Source organism: Mesoplodon mirus (genome assembly GCF_964341445.2).
Source record: "Mesoplodon mirus genome assembly, chromosome: 6".
NCBI classification, from domain to species: domain Eukaryota; kingdom Metazoa; phylum Chordata; class Mammalia; order Artiodactyla; family Ziphiidae; genus Mesoplodon; species Mesoplodon mirus.
Genome location: NC_138982.1, coordinates 21,459,005 through 21,483,300, shown reverse-complemented (window position 1 = coordinate 21,483,300; position 24,296 = coordinate 21,459,005). Strand labels below are relative to the sequence as shown.

At 51.1% G+C, this 24,296-nt stretch overlaps 1 protein-coding gene across 2 annotated transcripts in view; it reads left to right on the top strand.

Moving 5' to 3' along the window:
• RARB (retinoic acid receptor beta) overlaps nt 1–24,296 on the top strand; it is a 195,957-nt gene that overhangs the window by 148,319 nt on the left and 23,342 nt on the right. For both annotated transcript variants that reach the window (XM_082625011.1, XM_082625010.1), the window contains exons 4-5: nt 5,854–6,014; nt 13,131–13,307. In XM_082625011.1, coding sequence (XP_082481137.1) covers nt 5,854–6,014; nt 13,131–13,307 — 338 coding nt within the window. The remainder of the gene's footprint in view (nt 1–5,853; nt 6,015–13,130; nt 13,308–24,296) is intronic.

Here is a 24,296-nt window from a genome sequence, read left to right as displayed (position 1 = left end):
GTGGCCCCCCTGCCCCGCACTAGAGCCCCGCACAGGGGCGAGCTCCTGCCCCGCCCTGGCAGCTGCTGACATGAGTCCCCCGAGACAGGACGGAGACGCCTCCCCAGCCCTGCACCGCTTCATCCCTGGCACAGGGAGGGCCCTGTGATGGTCTCCTCTCTGACCTGGATGCCGCAGCGCAGCAGGCAGGCAGCAGAGCCACTACCCAGGAGCTTGGCCTGGCCCCACCGTCTCAGCTCCAGGCTCACCCCTGCCTTTCCTTTGCTATGCTGAGTAGTACAGTGATCAAGCCTCCATGTGCCAGGGTCCCATCCCGGCTCCATCCTTTCTGTTTGTGTGACCTTGGGCAGGTTCTTAACCATTTTGTGACTCAGTGTTCTCATCTGTACAATGGGGATAATGGTACCTACCCCATAGGTTCTTCATGAGGGTTAAATGAGTTTATTTATAAAAAAGCATTTAGAATAGTGACTGGATATAGAAGGCATCCCTTATTCTGGACATTCTGGCAGCCGTCCACCCGCCTGGCCCAGATACCACATCTGTGCTCCACAGCAGTTCAAAACCATTGAGCAAAGCGAAATGCTGAAGCCAGTGTTTAGAGAATCCATCCATCAACTTAGGAGCCTCTACATAATTGGGGTGTTATCGCCCACGGGGTGGCTGCAATTTGCAGTTGCTGAGGAGTCTGCGATAGTCCCAGGAATCCTTTGGTGATGGACACAGTTGGGGGCTGGGGATTTTGCTTTGGGAGGGCAGGAGCCGTCTGGAAGGCAGCCTGAGGTTATGCACTAGGCCTCTGGCAACCAGTCAGCCGCTGAGAGTGCCCCAAGCCTGGGCCCCGGAGCACAACAGATGGAGCTCTGGCTTTGCAAATGAGGAGTGCCCCCGACCCGGTGCCCTGCGGCACTCTCCGAGGTCCCATTCCCACCTCACCTCTGCTTTCTGCCTGGGTGCAGATGCTCAGTGGTGGCAGCTCACAGAGCATAACCCTCTAGAGCTGTGGTTGCTCCTCTGAGTTTAATTTTCCAGGGGGCCATGGGTGGGCCGGGTGGCAGTGGATGATGCTTAGGCGTGCTGGGGACGGACTGCAGGTACTGTGTGCCCCCTGTCTTGGCTTTTGTGTGTCTTCCACTGAAATCTTGACGAGTTTCAAACAGAGTGATCTTGGGCCTCGGGTTTCTAGAGTGTAGACATGGAATTATAATGCCCACCACTCCTGGTTCACTGTGGAATTTAGTGAGCAAGAATTCTTCAGTTACGTGAAGGAGGGGCTGGCCCTCGCTGAGAGGTCGGTGAGCAGCATTGCTGCCGCGGGTGAGTCAAGCGGTCCAGGTGCCATGGTGGTCAAAGCAGGTCCAAGTGTTGGTGTGGCCTCCCACTGGGGCTTTGAGCTTTTGTGGTTGTTCTTGTTGTTTTAAGATACAATTCACATAGCATAATACTAATCCCTTTAAAGTATACAGTCCAGTGGTTTGTAATATATTCACACGGTTGTACGGCCATTACCGCTGTCTAATTCTGGAATATTTTCATCTCCCCAGAAGGAACCCTGGGCCCAACTGGAGTCACTTTCCATCCCCTCACTCCCACCCCAGCCTTTGGCAACCACCGACCTGCTTTCTATCTATGAATTAGCTTGTCGTGAACATCTCATAAGAATAGAACCATACAATACGTGGCCTTTTGTGACTTGCTTTTTTCACTGACATCATGTTTTCAAGGTTCATCCATGTTGTAACATGTATCTGAATTTCATTCCTTTTTGTGGCAGTAATATTCCACTGTCTGGATAGACCAGTTTTGTTCCTCTGTTCACCAGTGGATGGGCACGTGGGCTCTTTCCACTTCTGGGCTGTTGGGAATCACGCTGCTCTGAACGTTTGTGTGCAGGTTTGCATGGATCGTATGCTTAAGTTTGTGAGGACCTGCCAAACTGTTCTCCTCGGGACTCTGTTTCAGAAGGACCATCTTGCTCAGACAGGACTTTAGTGTTAGCTGAAGGAGAGGGTTCTCAGCAGGGCCAGGAGGGGGCAGGGGGGCTGGCAACCTGCCCTCAGAGCCACGGTGCTCACAAGGCCTCGGGCCGTGGCCTCCCTGTCGAACGCAGATGCCCACTGCCTTGGGCTTGTCTCCCCTGTGCTGACCGTGTTCTCTGCATTCTCCCCACTTTATTTTTTTTTATTTATCTTATTGAAGTATAGTTGATTTACACTGTTGTTACTTTCTGCTGTACAGCAAAGTGATTCATATATATATATATATATATATATATATATATATATATTCTTTTTTATATTCTTTTCCATTATGGTTTATCACAGGATATTGAATATAGTTCCCTGTGCTATACAGTAGGACCTTGTTGTTTTTCCATCCTGTATATAATACTTTGCATCTGCTAATCCCAACCTCCCAATCCATCCCTCCCCCACCCCTCCTTCCCCTTGGCAACCACCAGTCTGTTCTCTATGTCCATGAGTCCACTTGTGTTTTGTAGATAGGTTCATTTGTGGTATATTTTAGATTCCACATATATGTGATATCATATGGTATTTGTCTTTCTCTGACTTACTTCACTCAGTATGATAATCTCTAAGTCCATCCATGTTGCTGCAAATGGCATTATTTCATTCTTTTTATGGCTGAGTAATATTCCATTGTATATATGTGCCACATCTTCTTTATCTGTTCCTCTGTCGATGGACATTTAGGTTGCTTCCATGTCTTGGCTATTGTAAATAGTGCGTCTGTGAACAAAGGGGTGCATGTATCTTTTTGAATTAGTTTTCTCCGAATATATTCCCAGGAGTAGGATTGCTGGATCATATGGCAACACTATTTTTAGTTTTTTGAGAAACCTCCATCCTGTTTTCCATGGTGGCTGTACGACTTTACATTCCCGCCAACAGCGTTAGAGGGTTCCCTTTTCTGCACACCCTCTCCAGCATTTGTAATTTGTAGACTTTTTGATGATGTATAAGTCTGATTAGGTCCCATTTGTTTATTTTTGCTTTTATTTCTATTGCCTTGGAAGACTGAACTAAGAAAACATTGGTTTAGTTTATGTCAGAGAATATTTTGCCTATGTTTTCTTCTAGGAGTTTTATGATGTCCTGTCTTATGTTTAAGTCTTTAAGCCATTTTTTATTTTTTGCAATATATGTTTTATTTATTTATTTTTGGCTGCATTGGATCTTCGTTGCTGTGTGCAGGCTTTCTCTAGTCGCAGTGAGTGGGGTCTACTCTTCATTGCAGTGCGCAGGCTTCTCATTGCGGTGGCTTCTCTTGTTATGGAACACGGGCTCTAGGCGCACAGGCTTCAGTGGTTGTGGTGCATGGGCTTAGTTGCTCTGCGGCATGTGGGATCTTCCTGGGCCGGGGCTCGAATCCATGTCCCCTGCATTGGTACACGGATTCTTAACCACTGTGCCACCAAGGAAGTCCCCTTTAAGCCATTTTGAATTTATTTTCATGTATGGTGTGAGGGTGTCTTCTAACTTCATTGATTTACATGCGGCTGTCCAACTTTCCCAGCACCACTTGCTGAAGAGACTGTCTTTTCTCCACTGTACACTGTACAACAAAGTGCCTCCTTTGTTGAAGATTAATTGTCCATAGGTGTGTGGGTTTATTTCTAGGCTGTCTATTCTGTTCCATTGATCCATATATCTGTTTTGGTGCCAATACCACACTGTTTTGATTAATGTAACTTTATAGTATTGTCTGAAGTCTGGGAGGGTTATGCCTCCTGCTTTGTTCTTTTTCCTCAGGACTGCATTGGCGATTCTGGGTCTTCTGTGGCTCCATATAAATTTTAGGATTATTCTAGTTCTGTGAAAAAGGTCATGGGTTATTTGATTGGGATCACATTAAATCTGTAGATTGCTTTGGGTGGTATGGCCATTTTAACAATATTAATTCTTCCAATCCAAGAGCATGGGATATATTTCCATTTCTTTGAATCATCTTCAATTTCCTTTATTAATGGTTTATAGTTCTCAGTATATAAGTCTTTCACCACCTTGGTCAGGTTTATTCCTAAGTATTTTTTTTTAATTTTTTTGATGTGATTTCAAAAGGGATTTTTTTTTTTTTTTTTTTTTTTTTTTTACTTTTGCATTCTTCCTGCTTTAAACCATGCTGCCCTCACCTGTGTCCTGCACCTGCGGGAGTGGTTTGGGCACACAGCTAGCCTTCCTGTGAGGCTGAGATACCTCAAACTGTCTTTATGCACTTGTCCTAGTCCTAGTCCTGGAAATGTTCTGAGCCAAAGAACAGTGTCATTTCAGAGTCCTGGAGAAGAAAATCACCTGCACAGGTTTTCTTCTCAAATGCGTCCACTTGGTTACAAACAAGCAAGTGGACACAAGGAAGGGTCGTGTAAGCTGTGTAGTCATGGGCACATCCCTTAGCCTCTCTGAGGCTTCGTTTCTTTGTCTGTAAAATGGGTTTAAAATTGCCTACCTGGGAAGGGGATGAAGTGAGGCACTGTAGACACGGCTCCCAGTACGATGCTGAAGATACTCAGAAATACCCTCCCCACTGCAGGTGTGAGGCGCTTATACGGACCACGGGGTTTTTCAGTACCACTCACCCCCCTCCCTTTTCCCTCCCTCCCTATCTCTTTCTTTTCACCTTTTCTCCTCTCCCTGAGCCTGTGCCTTGCTTTTACTCTGCCCTCAGCTCCTGCCCCAGACGGCCTTGTGGTCCTCACGGTGTGGACCCAGACCCAGGAATCTGCCAGCTCTCAGATGGCCCGGGGCTCTCAGGAAGGACCAGGCCGAATCCTCTTAGAGCGGATCAGATCATGCCCTGGGTCGTTTGCAGCACAGACTCCCAGGTCAGGGTGGTGGCAGACACAGCAGGCAGTGTCCATCCTGGCAATCCTGGGTCCCCGGGCAGTGTAGATTGCATGACCTAGTTTTATCTGTCAGCCTCCCTGGGTCCCAGGTTCCTTCCCCAGGAGACCCTTGCCAGAGCCAGAGCTCTGAGTGCCCCTCAAATCTGGGTCATCTGAGAGGCTGTGCTGTGGCACGACCACCCAGCATGGAGGCCAATACCATGCCCATGAGGTCCAGGGCCAGACAAAGTGTGGGGATGAGGGCTGCAGGCAGATAAAGGATGAATGAATGGACAGCTTTCCAGGCTGAGGGCTCATGATGCATAGATTATTACTTTTTAAAACTGTAAGTAATAAAAGACTGTATGACTAATACAGAAAGTTTAGGAAGCAGAAAACATGAAGGGACAACACCCCAAATCCCATCCCCTTGGAGATGAATTTCTTCGAAAGTGTCAGTTAAGGGAATTCCCTGGTGGTCCAGAGATTAGGACTCTGTGCTCTCACTGCTGAGGGCCCAGGTTCGACCCCTGGTGGGGGAACTAAGATCCCACAAGCTGGGGCCAAAAAAAAAAAAAAAAAAAAAAAAAGTGCCAGTTAATTCAGAAAACTGAAAAGCAAAAAAATGAACCAAAAGGCCCAGCTAGGAATCCCTGGCTCCATTCTGGGACGTGTCTCCCAGGAAAAAGGGGTTTCCCTGGAGCGCCTTTCAGGCCATCCCCTCTGGAACTGCGGGGAACCTGCCCGGAAGAATTCTTCCAGGAACGAGTCCAGATAGGAAGTTCCCTCTGAACAAACAGGCTCTAGGCCCTCTGGGTGAGCTGAGCTCTCCTTAGGAACCGGCTGGCGGCTGCAGCGCAGACAGACAAGTCCCCCAGCAGTCACCCCCTCGCCTCGGGAGATGTGCTGGTCGGATCTCCTCCCGCCGACCCCCATCCCTTCCCAGGCAGCATCGGGTAGCGCAGCCCTCGCCACGAGTGACCCTGGTGTGTCTGCTCTCTTGTCTGCAGCGGTCAGGAATGACAGAAACAAGAAAAAGAAGGAGCCTTCGAAGCAGGAATGCACGGAAAGCTACGAAATGACGGCCGAGCTGGACGATCTCACGGAGAAGATCAGGAAAGCCCACCAGGAAACCTTCCCCTCGCTCTGCCAGCTGGGCAAGTACACCACGGTGAGAAGCCCCGCCCACCCCGCCCCGCCGCCGCGCACTCGCGCGCACTCGCACGCACGCAGACTCGCACGCAGACGCACGTGCGCACGCTCCCCGCCCCGAGCTTGGCAGGCCCGGGCAGAGTAAGGAGACGCCGCGGCCGGACCTCCGGGCCGGGGTTGCAGCAGCCGCTGAGTAGGGTGGGCATTTCCTCCCGCTCGGTCAGGACGCACAGGTTGGGCACATGCGAGGCTCCGGGCCAGGGTGAGTGAGACGCTGCTGCTCGCGGGGACCCACAGCCGCGTGAAGGGGCCGAGGAGGGCTAGGGAGGCGGCCGGGAGTCCCGGCGGCGGACGCCGGTGCAGAGCCCAGCGGGGACGGAGAGCCGGGCTGAGCCTTTCACGGGCCCCGCTCCAGCTGGAAGAGCCCGCCTGGGGGACTGGGCCTCACCCGCCCAGGGTCTGGCTCCACAGAAGGTCTGGGGGAGGAGGGGCTGGGAAAGCGAAGGGGGACCGAGCTGGGAGGTCCCCCTCTGCTCCCTGTGCTCCCCTGGGAATGGCCTCGCTGAGGGAGAAGTGAAGAGAAGGGGGTGGGGGACAGGTGAGGTCACAAGGCAGGAGGCCTTGTCGGCTGGTCTGGATGTGCTGGTGGAGATGTCTTTCGGTACTTGAATTTTTTTACTGGCTTTTCCAAGTGTTTTTGTGCGCTGACGTGTATTCCCAGCATGTGGCGCTCAAAAATATTTGTCGACTGAATGAGTGAGTGCAACTAGAATGTTGTTCTGGCCTCTTCAGTGGCTCACGTTGCCCGCCCAAGATGCTGGTAGACACGCTTTTTAAAAATCATAGTATTGCAGTGTTTGCTGGTCTGATTGACTGAGACGTGCTAGAAAAAGAATAGTAGGGAAGGTCATGGGGATAAAAAGGTGAAATGATGATGCGGGTGGGGGCGAAAAACAGCAAGTGGGGCACCGAGGCTGCACGGTGGGTGGCACCAGCTTCTAAAGAGCTGGTGCTGGACTTAGCCGCAAGTCCCCTGGCTGAGCTGCCCAGAGAAGAAGAACCTAGAGCTTGCTCCCTAGTCCTCCGCCAGCTTACAAAGCACCTGGCAGCTATTAAAATGCAGCTTCTGGTTCAGCAGGTGTGGGCGGGCGTTGCTTATAGACTCCCAGGTGCTGCTGGTCTGCAAACCACACTCTGAGTAGCAAAGGCCACGAGCGTACTTCGAGTAGCGAGGCCCAGGGCGATTTTCTGGGCCCCCAGGCCTTGGTGTCAGGGACAAGGAGAGACGCTGGCCAGTCTGTGAAGCTGCTGACCTGGCCTGCTGTTGACTCAGCGGACGAGTCCCCCTTGCGCGCAGGGGCGCCATCCAGCCCAGAGCAGACGCAGGACGGGGCGGCATCTGGAGCCTTGAGGTCGGCCTGAGAGGGAAGGCAGGCCTGGAGACCTGGGTGGCGGGTGACGCCATGAGTCAGGAGCAGGGGTGCTAGGAATGAATGTGGTTTAAATCCTGCTCTGCCGCCAACCAGCCGTGCGACCGTGTGCACGTTACTTCACTTCCCTCGGCCTCTTATTGAATTTCAGTCCGAAGTGGTGGAGAGAAATCGGCAGTTTTGATCAGAAGTCTTTATTGTTGTTACGGTCATCATCATTACAGCCAGTACTCGCTGAGCGTTTCCTCCGTACCAGGGGCCGCGCTACGTACTCTCTCTCTCGCTGTGTGAATTCTTTTACTCCTTACGGAGCCAACGCGAGGCGGGTGCAGCGCCCCGTATGACAGAGGGATAAGTCACTTTCCCCACGCCCCGTAGCCAGTGGGTGTCCTTGGATGTGGGCAGTCTGACTCCGGGGCAGCTCTTCTAACCCCACACGGCACACCGTGTCTCAGGAGGGTGGGTGACAAGGCAGGGTGGAGATGGGGGACACCAGGAGTCTAGCTAGGAGGACAGGGCTGTTACCCAGGGATAAATCAACTTTCCCTCCAGAAGACAGAGTAAAAGAGAACAGTCCCAGCAGGGAGGGCTTCCTGGAGGTGGAAACTTGTAAGCCAGGTCCCGCGGTAAGGGACAACCCGTGGGGTCATTTGCTGCCCCCCTGGGGCCCCGGCCCTCTTCCCCGGTTTGGGGTGTCAGGGTGGCCTCGTCCGTGCCCCAGACTCTGCCTCACCTGGTCACCAGGTGAAGTGGCCGCCACTCTGGTCTGGAGGAGGGCAGGGCAAACACAAGTACACACGCCCTGGTGTGGCCTAGGACCAAAGCGCCCCCTCGGGACCGTCGTCCCTCTGCGGGTCAGCACAGCCAGGGACTCTCCCCCAGGCCTCCTGGCGGAATCTGAGAGCCTCTCCTTCTGGATTCTCTTTGTGCCCGAGGTCTGATTTCACCTGCTTCCAGGCCAGTGGGGCCGCTGCCAGCATCCGGCATCCCGCATCCCTGTGGCTCATTCTGCAGCCCCACGACGCTGCCTCGAGAGACTTTTTGTGCCTGTGGGGCAGCGTGCTTCACACGCCGGGGTGGGGGTGGGGGGCAGAAGGGGGCGGGGTCGACACTCCTGGGAGCAGCCCAGGCCCGAGGGCTCCCAAAGCTCCGCCCCGGCCCGAGGGCTCCCAAAGCTCTCCAACAAGGTGGAGCCCGGTGCCCACGGCCCTTCCCCACTCCTCTCCCAGTGCTTCCCAGGACCTCTGCCCACATAAGCTGCTCGCGTTGGAATCCTAGTCTCAGGGTCTGCTCCCAGCCCCAGGCCAGGGCTTCCCCCAGAGCCACCAGCGCCCCTTCCCTGCCCCCTCGGTCCCCAGTGAGGGCCCTTAGTCCTAAGTGCTTTGCAGGGGCTTTCTGCGCCTCTTTGGATCCAGCAGGGAAAGTGGCCGTACCCGTCCCGTCTCCAGGGGACGATCCCTAACCACGGGGCGGCCTGACGCCCTGCAGGCGCTGCTGCTTCCTCCACCCCTTGTCTCTGTGCACAGATCTAGCTCTGTTTTTATTGTAAGCAACTCGCAGTCCTTTCGGGAAGTAGGCACAGGTGTAAATGAAGAGCAGCCGCCATGACGCGTCCTTTGCAGGCACTTTGGCCACGGGGCGAGCGCTTTCCATAAGGAGCTTGTCGACGGGCAGCTGCTTCCACTGTGAGGGGACTTCAGTGCCTTTGCCCGGCTGGCATCCCTGTCAGGTGGCTTTGGAATAAGTGGGCAGGGAGGAATTAGAAAGGCAGCTAGCTGCCCGCCTACAGATCATTGAAAGAGTAGCTCCTTTTTCTTCCTGATTAAGGTCGATTTGGGACCCTGGTCAGGACCCAGGAACAGGAGGGGAGGGCAGGAAGCTAGCGCCCACCCTCCACACCTGGGCCTGGACAGGGTGCTCACCTGCAGGCTCAGCGCCGGGCTCCTTGGCGAGGCTTCTGACCAGTGACCTTCCTGAAAAGCAAGGGGGCAAGGGGGGACTCTGGGGACCAGGGTGGGGCTGTGGACGATGCACTCTCCAGAGAGTACACAGCCCAGCTTCCTCGGCGACCGTGACCCTGGCATCCAGGCTTTAGGGCTTCCTAGGCCCAGGTTCACGTCTTGCCTGTGCTGCTTGGGAGTTCCATGACCTTGGAGTCGTCGTTGGAGCCCCGCTCCTCATCCGTGTAACGGGAGTCGGAGCTGTGACTCGCTCGTGGGGCTGCTGGGGAGGGTAGATGAGGGAAGCACACCGGTGCACCCTGTACCGTTTCTGGCCCAGAGACATACAGAACGGACAGGTCTCCTCCTCCTGACTCTGTATGAATGCTTTGTCATTTTTTGGAGCCACATGCCCAGTCCTGGCAGCGTAAGTGTGGCTGGGACAGCAAGGCAGTCTCCCGGGGGCGCGGCCCAGCCTGGGCTGTCTGCTCCTGCTTCCTGCCGTGTGCAGCTGTGCACCCCCTCACGGGCCCTGAGGGACACGGGCTGCTCTCCGAGGGCTCGGGAGGTGGGGCTGTGGAGACGTGAGGAGCCCTTAATCCACCCACAGGATCACGAAGCCACCCCGAATCTAGCATGTGGAACGCTGGACACCCTCCATCTTGCAGCTGGTTCCCTCAGGCCACACCCTGCCCTCCACCAAGGCCCCTGCATTCTGAGACCACCTGGCTGTCCAGAGGGGCCCCTCCAGCCTCCTGTCCTGGCCCAGGCATCTTGCGGGGGGAGGGGTCCAGGAGCACCCCTGAAACATTAGCTTCAGGGAAGTCCTGCACCGTCTCCCTCGCTTCTAGCCAGACGTCCAGGAAACACTTGGGGGCCCTCAGAGCCCCGCCTCTGCCCCGTCCCTGTGTCTCCCGCTCAGTGGCAGGGCGGTTGCCACATGGTTAGAAGCGTCCGGGTCTCAGTACCACGTGGCATGTGTGTTGGGGCCTCTGTGTATTGTCCTCCTGCAGATGGACATGCCCAGCTGGCAGTTGGTGTGTGTCTGTGGACCGTGGACGCTGGCCACGCATCACTTCCTCGTCCTGGCAATGCCGAGCGTCTTTCAGCCTCTGGGGTTTCTCACCAGGGGACAGGCTTCCGGAGACAAAGTTCATTCAGGCCGTGTGGTGCCCCGAGAGGGTGGGCCCAGGGCCGCAGCACGAGCTGCCTCTGCGCTGGCCGGTGGGCACTGACGCAGCTGCCAGGTGAGGGTGTCCTGAGAACTAGAGGAAGTTCATCATAAAGCGCTTAGAACAGGGCCTGGCTCCCAGTGAGCCCCGGGGGAGGGCTTGTTCCACGAGAAGCATGCCCAGTGGACAAGTGGGCCGTGGACCCCGGGAGCATCCTACAGCTGGAGCTTGAAAGGACATCAGCTTCTCAGGACGGTCGTGGGGCAGAGACTCTGGACCCGGGCCCCCGGGTATTCCAGCCACCCCTGGGAACCTTAGCTCCTCGTTCCTTTTAAGACTTTCTGTGTTTCCTCCTTGGCTGAGGAGGAGGACAAGCAGCCCTGGCTGAAGCACTGTAGTGCCTGCAGCTGCCCCAGATGGGCTTAAAGACACCGTGATTCCACCTCCATTCATGGGCCTCGTTCTGAAAGTACCACCAGTCAGAGAAGCAGCAGAGAAGCACACGGCAGCGGGAAGGGGTCCGTTTGCTTGACCAAAATGGCCCTTTAACTGGATCTCATGGTGGGGTTGGGCTTCACCGCTGCTCAGGGGGGCCAGGGGGCAGTGGCTGCCTCTGCCCCTCTGCTGTGGTTCCGCTCCCCTGAGCTGTCGGCGAGGCCCCTCCCAGCCCGGGCCTTTCCCTTTCTCCTCCTCCCCTGGTTTCGGGATCGGCCCCCGCCCAGGGCCCCCCTAACCGCCTTCACTCCCCCCGGACGGGCCGAGCTCTGCCCTTCTGCGCTGGAGGATAGCGTATAAGCCATTTTAAAGCTCATGCCGTGTGAGTCCAGCAACCGGAACGAGAAGACGCCAGGTTATTCTGTGTTTTCTCAACTGCCTCTTCCCTTCGGTTTGCATGGTGCTGAGTTAGATTCACATGCCGTTAAGACGGCTGTGCGTTACTTTTAACAGAAGGGTGGCGGGCCCGGTGCGTCATGAAGCCTCCTCGTACGAGGCTGATGGAGACCCCGTTCACACGTGCTGGGTCGGGCAGTGGATGGGCGCTGCGGTGACATGACTTCCTGCTGTCCGCTCACCTCTGTGCCCCTCCCCTCCCGCGTCATCTTCCCACAAACCAGGCGAGCCGACGGACCCAGTGGCCACACGCTTGGGCTCAAGCTCCTCCAGGTGCGCCGTGTCCTCAGGTCCTTGGGGACGGATGGAGTGAAGTCACGGGCAGGACGCTGGCCCTTCCCACAGGAGCGCCGTGGGGTGGCCAGCCTCCACTTGTTTTAGGGCCTCTGTGCCACCCCGTATGCAAACTTCCCTTTCCAGGTTCCCCGCCAACCTTAAAAACACAGCTCATTTTATAGACTCAGTGGATGTGTCCCCGGGTGTCAGGGGCCCAAGCACCAGCCTCGTCCTCGTGTGGTGGTTGCCCTGAGACATCCTACACGAGCGTGGATTCATGGAGGCCTCATTCACTCACTTATTCACTCAACAAACGTTTTGAGCCCCTGCCGTGTACGGGGCGCTGTTCTGGACGCTGAGGACGCGGCAGTGACAGTGAGGCAAGAAGTAAACGAGAGTGTGCGTTGGGGGCTGAGGGCTGGCACCGCAGAGCAGGTATGGAGGCCACAGAGTAGTCGGGCCGGGGCTCAAGTTTGCCCAGCCGGGAAGGAATGAGGGGTGTGTCTGCGGGCAGAGCAGGCCGGGGGGAGGGGCGTGCCCGCCGGTCCGGGGACAGCAGGGCCCTGTGGAGCCGGGAGAGACGCGAGAGAGCGGACCCGCCTTGCAGGCCGTGGAGAGGACTTGGCCTTTCCGTCTGAGTGAGGTGAGAGATCACTGCAGATTTTGAGCAGCGCAGTGACTTGCTCTGACTTGTGTTTTTGAGGGATCCCTTTCTTCCTCTGGTGAAAGAACGGACCGTGCGGAGGTCAGGGTGTAGAGTGAGGGCGACCCGTGAGGAGCTGTGGCAGTAATCCGGGCGGGAGGCGTTGGTGGCCGTGGAGGCGGGCCCCCTTCTCTACGCCGTGACGGGTGGAGAACGCGGAGCTCTCCCACCTAAACCATCTCAAGCTGTGACTGAACGTTAGTTAGAATTCTTCCTGTTGCAGGTGATAGAAACCAGACTCAAACCGACTTAGACTAAACACTAAACTCCTGGTGTGGGTCAGGCGTGGTTGGATGCAGCGTCTCGGGAAGGGCCTCTCTTCCCACGGTTCATCCTGGTGTGGGTCAGGCGTGGTTGGATGCAGCGTCTCGGGAAGGGCCTCTCTCCCCACGGTTCGCCTCGGCCCTCCTGAAGCGGCAGAGCCGCTAGTCCGTCCAGGTCACAGGTGGTGGCTCCTCCTCCCGTTCACTTCATTTACTAGCTGCAGTGATCGCCGAACAGAGGTTCCCACATCTGTTAGTTGATTATCCAGCGGCACAGGGATAAGATTTTGAGCATTTTTTTTTAAATGACGCTAACCTACAAGGTCAACCCTCCCCCACCTTCCGGAGCCTCCCTGTGGAGAGTGAATTGTCAGCACGGTCGATGGGAAGCGTGTTCGGTCCCCTGCCTTCCACTTGGCTTCCCACAACTACCCCTGACGGTGTTTTCTCTCCTTCGTAGAATTCCAGTGCCGACCATCGAGTCCGACTGGATCTGGGCCTCTGGGACAAATTCAGTGAACTGGCTACCAAGTGCATTATTAAGATCGTGGAGTTTGCTAAACGTCTGCCAGGTTTCACCGGCTTGACCATCGCAGACCAAATCACCCTGCTGAAGGCGGCCTGTTTGGACATCCTGGTATGTGGCCTGAGCCCGCCATCGGGGTGGGCAGTGGGGAGGGGTTGAGGCGCTCTGGATCCCTAGCCTCTCCTTCTGCTGCCCGATGGCCAGAGGCGTCCCCGGAGCTGGACAGAAGCTTCGTATTCTCTCCCCGCTGTGGGTGCCCCTCTGCGTGGCCTGGGAAAGGGCCCCAAAGCCCTTCAGTGCCACACTGTGGCTCCAGGGCCCTGGAGGGGTGAGGCCCGGCCCAGCCCGGCCTCTGCGGGCCTCGGCCCCCGAGCCAGTGTCGTCGGGCAGGGAAGCACTAGAGGTGGCAGGGGCGTGTCCCGCCGGGGGAAGTGTGTGCTGGGCCTCTGGAGGAGGTGGGGGGCAGCCCCCAGGGATGCGTCAGAACGTAGGGAAGGTAAGATGAGCTTCTGAGGTGCTTTAAAAGCATAGGTTTTTCTTTTTATTACGTCTTTCATGGCTTTGGGTGTAAACAGTTCTGCAAAGCAAATACAGTAACTGTAGTTAGAGACACGCACACACGCCTCCCACAGTCCCTCTCGGGAGGAGAGGGGGCTCAGGATGGGGCAGTTGTGCAGGAAGCGTGAATGTTTGTGTGTCTTTTCACCAGGAGCCGGATCTTAGGAGGAGTGGTAACGGTTACTCTGTGACCTACAGGGGCGGGGGTCACAAGGGTATCTATGATACTTTTCTTCTCATGAAATCAGAGGGTCTTGGATGGACCTAGGAACATTCAGAAAAAATGGAACATCAGAGCAGCATTTATCTGTCACATACCAGGACTTCCCTGGTGGTCCAGTGGTTAGGACTCTGCGCTTCCACTGCAGGGGGCACGGGGTTCCATCCCTGCTCGGGGAGCTAACATCCTGCAAGCTGCACGGCCAAAAAAACCCAAAAAAAACAGAATCTGTCACATACCCACGCGCTGTCAAGTTTGCAAACCTCAGCTCATCTGAGCTGCACGTGACAGAGTGGGCCGGGGGTGGAGACCCAGCCCATTTTACAGGAGGAGCTGCAGACCAGGTGAGTCACCTGAGTGCTGGGTCGCACGCCAGTGGCGTGAGAGGCATTGCAGCTCTGAGGCCCTAGAAGCACAAGCGGGGGCTGGGCCTGGGGAAGAGCCCGCCCGGCCCCCAGGGTGAGGGGCAGCTTGCCTGTGGGTCACAATGTAGGGATGAGTTCTGGGAGCAGTGAACAACGGGGCGCCGGTGTGTCCTCAAGAGTGCTGAACGCGAGGCTCTCAGCCCAGTTTCACCTGAGCCGCTGGACGCTGCCACGCGGCAGCACCGTGACCATGGGGTCCTGACCCTGTGCCGCATGGCCACTGCGGGGCCTGGGACCTCCCGACGCTCTGGCTTTGGCCTGTGCCTGCTTCTTGGTCCTCCTTTTGTCTGGTTGCCAGGTGGCGGCCGTTTGTGATTCCCTCCCCTGCCGCCCTTCAGGAAAGGACGGGTGAGAGGATGCTCTGAGGTCCTTGGGGTGGGGAGGGCCTTGTTGCCACAGCGGCAGGTGCTCAGGTGTCAGGGCCCCACCCGGGCCCAGCAGCCGTCTCCCCGCGTCTCACACTGACTCGGAACCTGGCAGCTCTCCTCCCTTTGCCCTCGGGGGACTTGGGAAGGACAGGAGCCGCTTTCTGTGACCCCTCCTGGCCTCAGTGTACCCGTGTGTAAGATAGGAATGCGAGTCAACCAGGGGAGGCCCTTTTTTGCAGGCTCACGCGGCCCTGGTGGAGCATGGATCAGGTTGGGGGCTCGGCAGTGAAAGCAGGGACAGGGTCGGCAGGGCACGCAGGGTGGAGTCCAGACTCTGGGCCGGGAGACCTTTCCACTGCTCCCACTGGCCTCTCGGGGTGCAGTGTGGGGTTGGCGTGCAGAGGGGAGAAGCCCTAGTGGGGGCAGGGTAGGATCTCCAGTCAGATGAGACAGGCAGGAGGAATACTTATTTGGCCCCAGACAAGTTCATGTCCAAAAATTTCTAGCAAAGGCACAAGATCCTGAAAAACACACAACGTCAGAGAGCATCTCTTGAGTGTGGATATCAACCGGCTGACGGTAGAGGCAGCTTCTCAGCGAAGCCACTGGCGTGTGGCGGGAGTGGGCCCGCGAGGCGCGAGGGTGGGCACACATGGGCTACAGCTGTTCTCAGCCCCTAGGAAGGAGAGTCCCGGGGCACCAGGCCTGGCCACGTGCTGCCCCCGTGGCCACCAGCGCCTGTGCTGTGTCTCCTGCAGGACAGGCCGAGGAGGCCTGGGCGGGGGCGGGTCTGCTTGACAGTCCCGAGGGGTCCACCCGCCTTCCCCTCCGCCATCCACCCCCGCCTCGCTCCTGGCCCCGCGGCGGTGACTGCCCTGCCTGGCTTCCAGCACCATCTGTGGCTCTGGGGCCCCGCTAGGGAGGGCTGTTCCTGCGTGAACCTGTCCCCCCAGGGACTGGGTGGAGACAGGACCCCGGCCTGAGAGGGGCCAGCTCTGCTCTCGGAGGCCCAGCCGCCTGTGCTGTTGCAGGATCCAGGGCCCCTGTGAGAAAAGCCACAGCCTGCCAGCCTCGGGGCACTGAGCCGTCCCTGCGAGGTGGGAGTGCTGGGACCGGACTTGCGGGCTCACACCCCGGCTCTGCCCCTCCGAGCAGCCCCGCTGAGGTGGGTGTGACGGTAGCTCCTCCCCAGTAAGGGACAGTGGATGGGGTTAGTGCATGGGAAGCACTTGGCTCAGTATCTGGCACTCAGGAAGAGCTCCTGTGCCGTAACCGTCATCCTCCTCACCACCACCGTCATCGCCGCTAAGCCCAGAGCGTCTCTGTGCACATTCATGGACACGCGTGTCTGCACGTGTAAGTGTGTACACAGACGCCCACACACCACTGTCTGGAGCTGTGCTGGAGTGTAGCCAGTCTGAGTGCTGTGGTGTTAAAGGAAGTACATGGTTTCAGACTTCGTGTTTAATAATACGAAATATCTCCTTGATGATTCTTTATGTTCTTAAAACAGTAGGTTGGATCTGTTAGGTTAATTAAAATATATTATTAAATTTTTTTAAAATTTATTTATTTAATTTTTTTTTTGGTGGTACGCAAGCCTCTCACTGCTGTGGCCTCTCCCATTGCGGAGCACAGGCTCCGGACGTGCAGGCTTAGTGGCCATGGCTCACGGGCCCACCGCCCCGCAGCATGTGGGATCTTCCCGGACGGGGCAGGAACCCGTGTCCCCTGCATCGGCAGGCGGACTCCCAACCACTGTGCCACCAGGGAAGCCCTTAAATTATTTTTTGATTTTTTATTTTATATTGGAGTACAGTTGATTTACCGTGTGTTAGTTTCAGGTGTCCAGCAAAGTGAGTCAGTTATACATATACATCTATCCACTCTTTCTCAGATTCTTTTCGCATATAGGTCATTACAGAATATTGAGTAGAATTCCCTGTGCTATACAGTAGGTCCTTGTTGATTATCTATTTTATATATAGTAGTGTGTATATGTTAATCCCAAACTCCTACTAATTTATCCTTTCCCCCACCTTTCCCCTTTGGTAACCATAAGTTTGTTTTCGAAGTCTGTGAGTCTTGTTTCTGTTTTGTAAATAGGTTCATTTGTATCATTTTTTTTAGATTCCATATATAAGTGATATCATATGATATTTGTCTTTCTCTGTGTGACTTGCTTCATTTAGTAAGTATAGTCTATAATCTCTAGGTGCATCATGTTGCTGCAAATGGCATTATTTCATTCCTTTTTCTGCTGAGTAGTATTCCGTTGTATGTATATACCACATCTTCTTTATCTGTTCCTCTGTCGATGGACATTTAGGTTGTTTGCATGTGTTGGCTATTGTAAATGGTGCTGCTGTGAACACGGGGGCACATGCATCTTTTAGAACGATAGTTTTCTGAGGATATATACCTCGGAGTGGGGTTGCTGGATCATATGGCAGCTCTATTTTTAGTTTTTTAAGGAACCTCCCATACTGTTCTCCATAGTGGCTGTATCAGTTTACATTCCCACCAACAGTGTAGGAGGGTTCCCTTTTCTCCACACCCTCTCCAGCATTTATTGTTTGTAGACTTTTTGATGATGGCCATTCTTACCGGTGTGAGGTGATACCTCATTGTAATTTGATGTGCATTTCTCTAATACTTAGCGATGTTGAGCATCTTTTCATGTGCTTTTTGGCCACCTGTATGTCTTTTTGAAGAAATATCTATTTAGGTTTTCTCATTTTTTTATTCTGTTGTTGTTTTTTTGATATTGAGCTGCATGCGCTGTTTGTATATTTTGCAGATTAACCCCTTGTTGGTCACTTTGATTGCAAATATTTTCTCCCATTCTGTGGGAGAAAATGAGTTTGTTTTGTTTATGGTTTCCTTTGCTGTGCAAAAGCTTTTAAATTTAGTTAGGTTCCATTTGTTTATTTATTTTTTTATTAGTTTCTGCTTTATAACAAAGTGAATCAGTTATACATATACATCTGTTCCCATATCCCTTCCCTCTTGTGTCTCCCTCCCTCCCAACCTCCCTATCCCACCCCTCCAGGTGGTCACAAAGCACCGAGCTGATCTCGATGTGCTATGCAGCTGCTTCCCACTAGCTATCTATTTTACATTTGTTAGTGTATATATGTCCATGCCACTCTCTCACTTTTATCACAGCTTACCCTTCCCCCTCCCCATATCCTCAAGTCCATTCTCAAGTAGGTGTGTGTCTTTATTCCTGTTTTACCCCTAGGATCTTCATGACTTTTTTTTTCTTAAATTCCATATATATGTGTTAGCATACGGTATTTGTCTTTCTCTTTCTGACTTACTTCACTCTGTATGACAGACTCTGGGTCTATCCACCTCATTACAAATAGCTCAATTTCATTTCTTTTTATGGCTGAGTAATATTCCATTGTATATATATGCCACATCTTCTTTATCCATTCATCCGATGATGGACACTTAGGTTGTTTCCATCTCCGGTCTATTGTGAATAGAGCTGCAGTGAACATTTTGGTACATGTCTCTTTTTGAATTATGGTTTTCTCAGAGTATATGCCTAGTAGTGGGATTGCTGGGTCATATGGAAGTTCTATTTATAGTTTTTTAAGGAACCTCCATACCGTTCTCCATAGTGGCTGTACCAATTCACATTCCCACCAGCACTGCAAGAGTGTTCCCTTTTCTCCACACCCTCTCCAGCATTTATTGTTTCTAGATTTTTTGATGATGGCCATTCTGACTGGTGTGAGATGATATCTCATTGTAGTTTTGATTTGCATTTCTCTAATGATTAATGATGTTGAGCATTTTTTCATGTGTTTGTTGGCAGTCTGTATATCTTCTTTGGAGAAATGTCTATTTAGGTCTTCTGCCCATTTTTGGATTGGGTTGTTTGTTTTTTTGCTATTGAGCTGCATGAGCTGCTTATAAATTTTGGAGATTAATCCTTTGTCAGTTGCTTCATTTGCAAATATTTTCTCCCATTCTAAGGGTTGTCTTTTGGTCTTGTTTATGGTTTCCTTTGCTGTGCAAAAGCTTTTACGTTTCATTAGGTCCCATTTGTTTATTTTTGTTTTTAGTTCCATTTCTCTAGGAGGTGGGTCCAAAAGGATCTTGCTGTGATTTATGTCATAGAGTGTTCTGCCTATGTTTTCCTCTAAGAGTTTGATAGTTTCTGGCTTTACATTTGGGTCTTTAATCCATTTTGAGCTTATTTTTGTGTATGGTGTTAGGGAGTGATCTAATCTCATACTTTTACATGTCCCTGTCCAGTTTTCCCAGCACCACTTATTGAAGAGGCTGTCCTTTCTCCACTGTACATTCCTGCCTCCTTTATCAAAGATAAGGTGACCATATGTGCGTGGGTTTATCTCTGGGCTTTCTATCCTGTTCCATTGATGTATCTTTCTGTTTTTGTGCCAGAACCATACTGTCTTGATTACTGTAGCTTTGTAGTATAGTCTGAAGTCAGGGAGCCTGATTCCTCGAGCTCCATTTTCCGTTCTCAAGATTGCTTTGGCTATTCGGGGTCTTTTGTGTTTCCATACAAATTGTGAAATTTTTTGTTCTACTTCTGTGAAAAATGCCAGTGGTAGTTTGATAGGGATTGCATTGAATCTGTGGATTGCTTTGGGTAGTAGAGTCATTTTCACAATGTTGATTCTTCCAATCAAAAAACATGGTATATCTCTCCATCTATTTGTATCATCTTTAATTTCTTTCATCAGTGTCTTATAATTTTCTGCATACAGGTCTTTTGTCTCCTTAAGTAGGTTTATTCCTAGATATTTTATTCTTTTTGTTGCAATAGTAAATGGGAGTGTTTCCTTGATTTCACTTTCAGATTTCTCATCATTAGTATATAGGAGTGCCAGAGATTTCTGTGCATTAATTTTGTATCCTGCTACTTTACCAAATTCATTGATTAGCTCTAATAGTTTTCTGCTAGCATCTTTAGGATTCTCTATGTATAGTATCATGTCATCTGCAAACAGTGACAGCTTTACTTCTTCTTTTCCAATTTGGATTCCTTTTATTTCCTTTTCTTCTCTGATTGCTGTGGCTAAAACTTCCAAAACTATGTTGAATAAGAGTGGTGAGAGTGGGCAGCCTTGTCTTGTTCCTGATCTTAGTGGAAATGGTTTCAGCTTTTCACCATTGAGGACGATGTTGGCTGTGGGTTTGTCATATATGGCCTTTATTATGTTGAGGAAAGTTCCCTCCATGCCTACTTTCTGCAGGGTTTTTATCATAAATGGGTGTTGAATTTTGTCGAAAGCTTTCTCTGCATCTATTGAGATGATCATATGGTTTTTCTCCTTCAATTTGTTAATATGGTGTATCACGTTGATTGATTTGCGTATATTGAAGAATCCTTGCATTCCTGGAATAAACCCCACTTGATCATGGTGTATGATCCTTTTAATGTGCTGTTGGATTCTGTTTGCTAGTATTTTGTTGAGGATTTTTGCATCTATGTTCATCAGTGATATTGGCCTGTAGTTTTCTTGCTTTGTGACATCCTTGCCTGGTTTTGGTATCAAGGTGATGGTGGCCTCGTAGAATGAGTTTGGGATTGTTCCTCCCTCTGCTATATTTTGGAAGAGTTTGAGAAGGATAGGTGTTAGCTCTTCTCTAAATGTTTGATAGAATTCGCCTGTGAAGCCATCTGGTCCTGGGCTTTTGTTGAAAGATTTTTAATCACAGTTTCAATTTCAGTGCTTGTGATTGGTCTATTCATATTTTCCAATTCTTCCTGATTCAGTCTTGGCAGGGTGCATTTCTAGGAATTTGTCCATTTCTTCCAGGTTGTCCATTTTATTGGCATAGAGTTGCTTGTAGTAATCTCTCATGATCTTTTGTATTTCTGCAGTGTCAGTTGTTACTTCTCCTTTTTCATTTCTAATTCTATTGATTTGAGTCTTCTCCCTTTTTTCTTGATGAGTCTGGCTAATGGTTTATCAATTTTGTTTATCTTCTCAAAGAACCAGCTTTTAGTTTTATTGATCTTTGCTATCGTTTCCTTCTTTTCTTTTTCATTTATTTCTGATGTGTTCTTTATGATTTCTTTCCTTCTGCTAACTTTCGGGGTTTCTTGCTCTTTCTCTAATTGCTTTAGGTGCAGGGTCAGGTTGTTTACTCGAGATATTTCCTGTTTCTTAAGGTGGGATTGTATTGCTATAAACTTCCCCCTTAGAACTGCTTTTGCTGCGTCCCATAGGTTTTGGGTCGTCATGTCTCCGTTGTCATTTGTTTCTAGGTATTTTTTAATTTCCTCTTTGATTTCTTCAGTGATCACTTCATTATTAAGTAGTGTATTGTTTTGCCTTCATGTGTTTGTATTTTTTACACATCTTTTCCTGTAATTGATATCTAGTCTCATAGCATTGTGGTCGGAAAAGATACTTGATACAATTTCAGTTTTCTTAAATTTACCAAGGCTTGATTTGTGACCCAAGATATGATCTATCCTGGAGAACATTCCATGAGCACTTGAGAAAAATGTGTATTCTGTTGTTTTTGGATGGAATGTCCTATAAATATCAATTAAGTCCATCTTGTTTAATGTATCATTTAAAGCTTGTGTTTCCTTATTTATTTTCATTTTGGATGATCTGTCCATTGGTGAAAGTGGGGTGTTAAAGTCCCCTACTCTGAGTGTGTTACTGTCGATTTCTCCTTTTATGGCTGTTAGTATTTGCCTTATGTATTGAGGTGCTCCTATGTTGGGTGCATAAATATTTACAATGTTATATCTTCTTCTTGGATCGATCCCTTGATCATTATGTAGTGTCCTTCTTTGTCTCTTCTAATAGTCTTTATTTTAAAGTCTATTTTGTGTGATATAAGAATTGCTACTCCAGCTTTCTTTTGATTTCCATTTGCATGGAATATCTTTTTCCGTCCCCTTATTTTCAATCTGTATGTGTCTCTAGGTCTGAAGTGGGTCTCTTGTAGACAGCACATATATGGGTCTTGTTTTTCTATCCATTCAGCCAATCTGTGTCTTTTGTTGGGAGCATTTAGTCCATTTACATTTAAGGTAATTATTGATATGTGTGTTCCTGTTCCCATTTTCTTAATTGTTTTGGGTTCCTTATTGTAGGTCTTTTCCTTCTGTTGTGTTTCTTGCCTAGAGAAGTTCCTTTAGCATTTGTTGTAAAGCTGGTTTGGTGGTGCTGAACTCTCTCAGCTTTTGCTTGTCTGTAAAGGTTTTAATTTCTCCATCAAATCTGAATGAGATCCTTGCTGGGTAGAGTAATCTTCGTTGCAGGTTTTTCTCCTTCATCACTTTAAATATGTCCTGCCACTCCCTTCTGGCTTGTAGAGTTTCTGCTGAGAGATCAGCTGTTAACCTGATGGGGATTCCCTTGTGTGTTATTTGTTGTTTTTGCCTTGCTGCTTTTAATATGATTTCTTTGTGTTTAATTTTTGACAGTTTGATTAATATGTGTCTTGGCGTATGTCTCTTTGGACTTATTCTGTATGGACTCTCTGTGCTTCCTGGACTTGACTATTTCCTTTCCCATATTAGGGAAGTTTTCAACTATAATCTCTTCAAATATTTTCTCAGTCCCTTTCTTTTTCTTTTCTTCTTCTGGAACCCCTATAATTCAAATGTTGGTGCGTTTAATTGTTGTCCCAGAGGTCTCTGAGACTGTCCTCAGTTCTTTTCATTCTTTTTTCTTTATTCTGCTCTGCAGCAGTTATTTCCACTATTTTATCCTCCATGGCACTTATCCATTCTTCTGCCTCAGTTATTCTGCTATTGATCCCATCTAGAGTATTTTTAATTTCATTTATTGTGTTTCTAATCGTTGCTTGATTCGTCTTTAGTCTTCTAGGTCCTTGTTAACTGTTTCTTGCATTTTGTCTATTCTATTTCCAAGATTTTGGATCATCTTTACTATCATTATTCTGAATTCTTTTTCCGGTAGACTGCCTATTTCCTCTTCATTTGTTAGGTCTGGTAGGTTTTTATCTTGCTCCTTCACCTGCTGTGTGTTTTTCTGTCTTCTGATTTTGCTTATCTTCCTGTGTTTGGGGTCTCCTTTTTGCAGGCTGCAGGTTCGTGGTTCCCGTTGTTTTTGGTGTCTGTCCCCAGTGGCTAAGGTTGTTTCAGTGGGTTGTGTAGGCTTCCTGTTGGAGGGGACTAGTGCCTGTGTTCTGGTGGATGAGGCTCGATTTTGTCTTCCTGGTGGACAGGTCCACGTCTGGTGGTGTGTTTTGGGGTGTCTATGGCCTTATTATGTTTTTAGGCAGCCTCTCTGCTAACGGGTGGGGTTGTGTTCCTGTCTTGCTAGTTGCTTGGCATAGGGTGTCCAGCACTGTAGCTTCCTGGTCGCTGAGTGAAGCTGGGTGCTGGTGTTGAGATGGAGATCTCTGTGAGATTTTCGCCATTTGATATTATGTGGAGCTGGGTGGTCTCTTGTGGACCAGTGTCCTGAAGTTGGCTCTCCCACCTCAGAGGCACAGCACTGACTCCTGGCTGCAGCACCAAGAGCCTTTCATCTACCCAGCTCAGAATAAAAGGGAGAAAAAGTAGAAAGAAAGAATTAGTAGAAGTAGAAAGAAAGAAAGTAAGTAAGAAAGAAAGAAGGAAAAGAAAGGAGGGAGGGAGGGAGGAAGGAGGGAAGGTAGGAAAAAGAGAAAGAAGGTAAAGTAAACTGGAATAAAGTATGATAAAATATAATAGCGTTATTAAAATTAAAAAATAATTATTTAAAAAAACGGACGGATAGAACCCTGGGACAAATGGTGGAAGCAAAGCTATACAGACAAAATCTCACACAGAAGCATACACATACAAACTCACAAAAAGAGGGAAAGGGGAAGAAGTCGTAAATCTTGCTCTCAAAGTCCACCTCCTTAATTTGGTATGATTCGTTGTCTATTCGTGTATTCCACAGATGCAGGGTACATCAACTTGATTGTGGAGCTTTAATCCGCTGCTTCTGAGACTGCTGGGAGAGATTTCCCTTTCTCTTCTTTATTCTCACAGCTCCCGGGTCTCAGCTTTGGCTTTGGCCCCACCTCTGCGTGTAGGTCGCCGGAGGGCGTCTGTTCTTCGCTCAGACAGGACGGGGTTAAAGGAGCAGCTGCTTCGGGGACTCTGGCTCACTCAGGCCAGGGGGAGGGAGGGGTACGGATGTGGGGCGAGCCTGCGCGGCAGACGCCGGTGTGACGTTGCACCAGCCCGAGGCGTGCCGTGCACTCTCCCGGGGAAGCCGTCCCTGGATCCCGGGACCCCGGCAGTGGCGGGCTGCACAGGCTCCCCTGAAGGGGGGCGTGGACAGTGACCTGCGCTCTCACACAGGCCCGTTGGCGGCGGCAGCAGCAGCCCCAGCGTCCCACGCCCGTCTCTGGTGTCCGCGCTTTTAGCCGCGGCTCACGCCCCTCTCTGGAGCTCCTTTAAGCAGCGCTCTTAATCCCCTCTCCTCGCGCACCAGGAAACAAAGAGGGAAGAAAAAGTCTCTTGCCTCTTCGGCAGCTCCAGACTTTTTCCCGGACTCCCTCCCAGCCAGCCGTG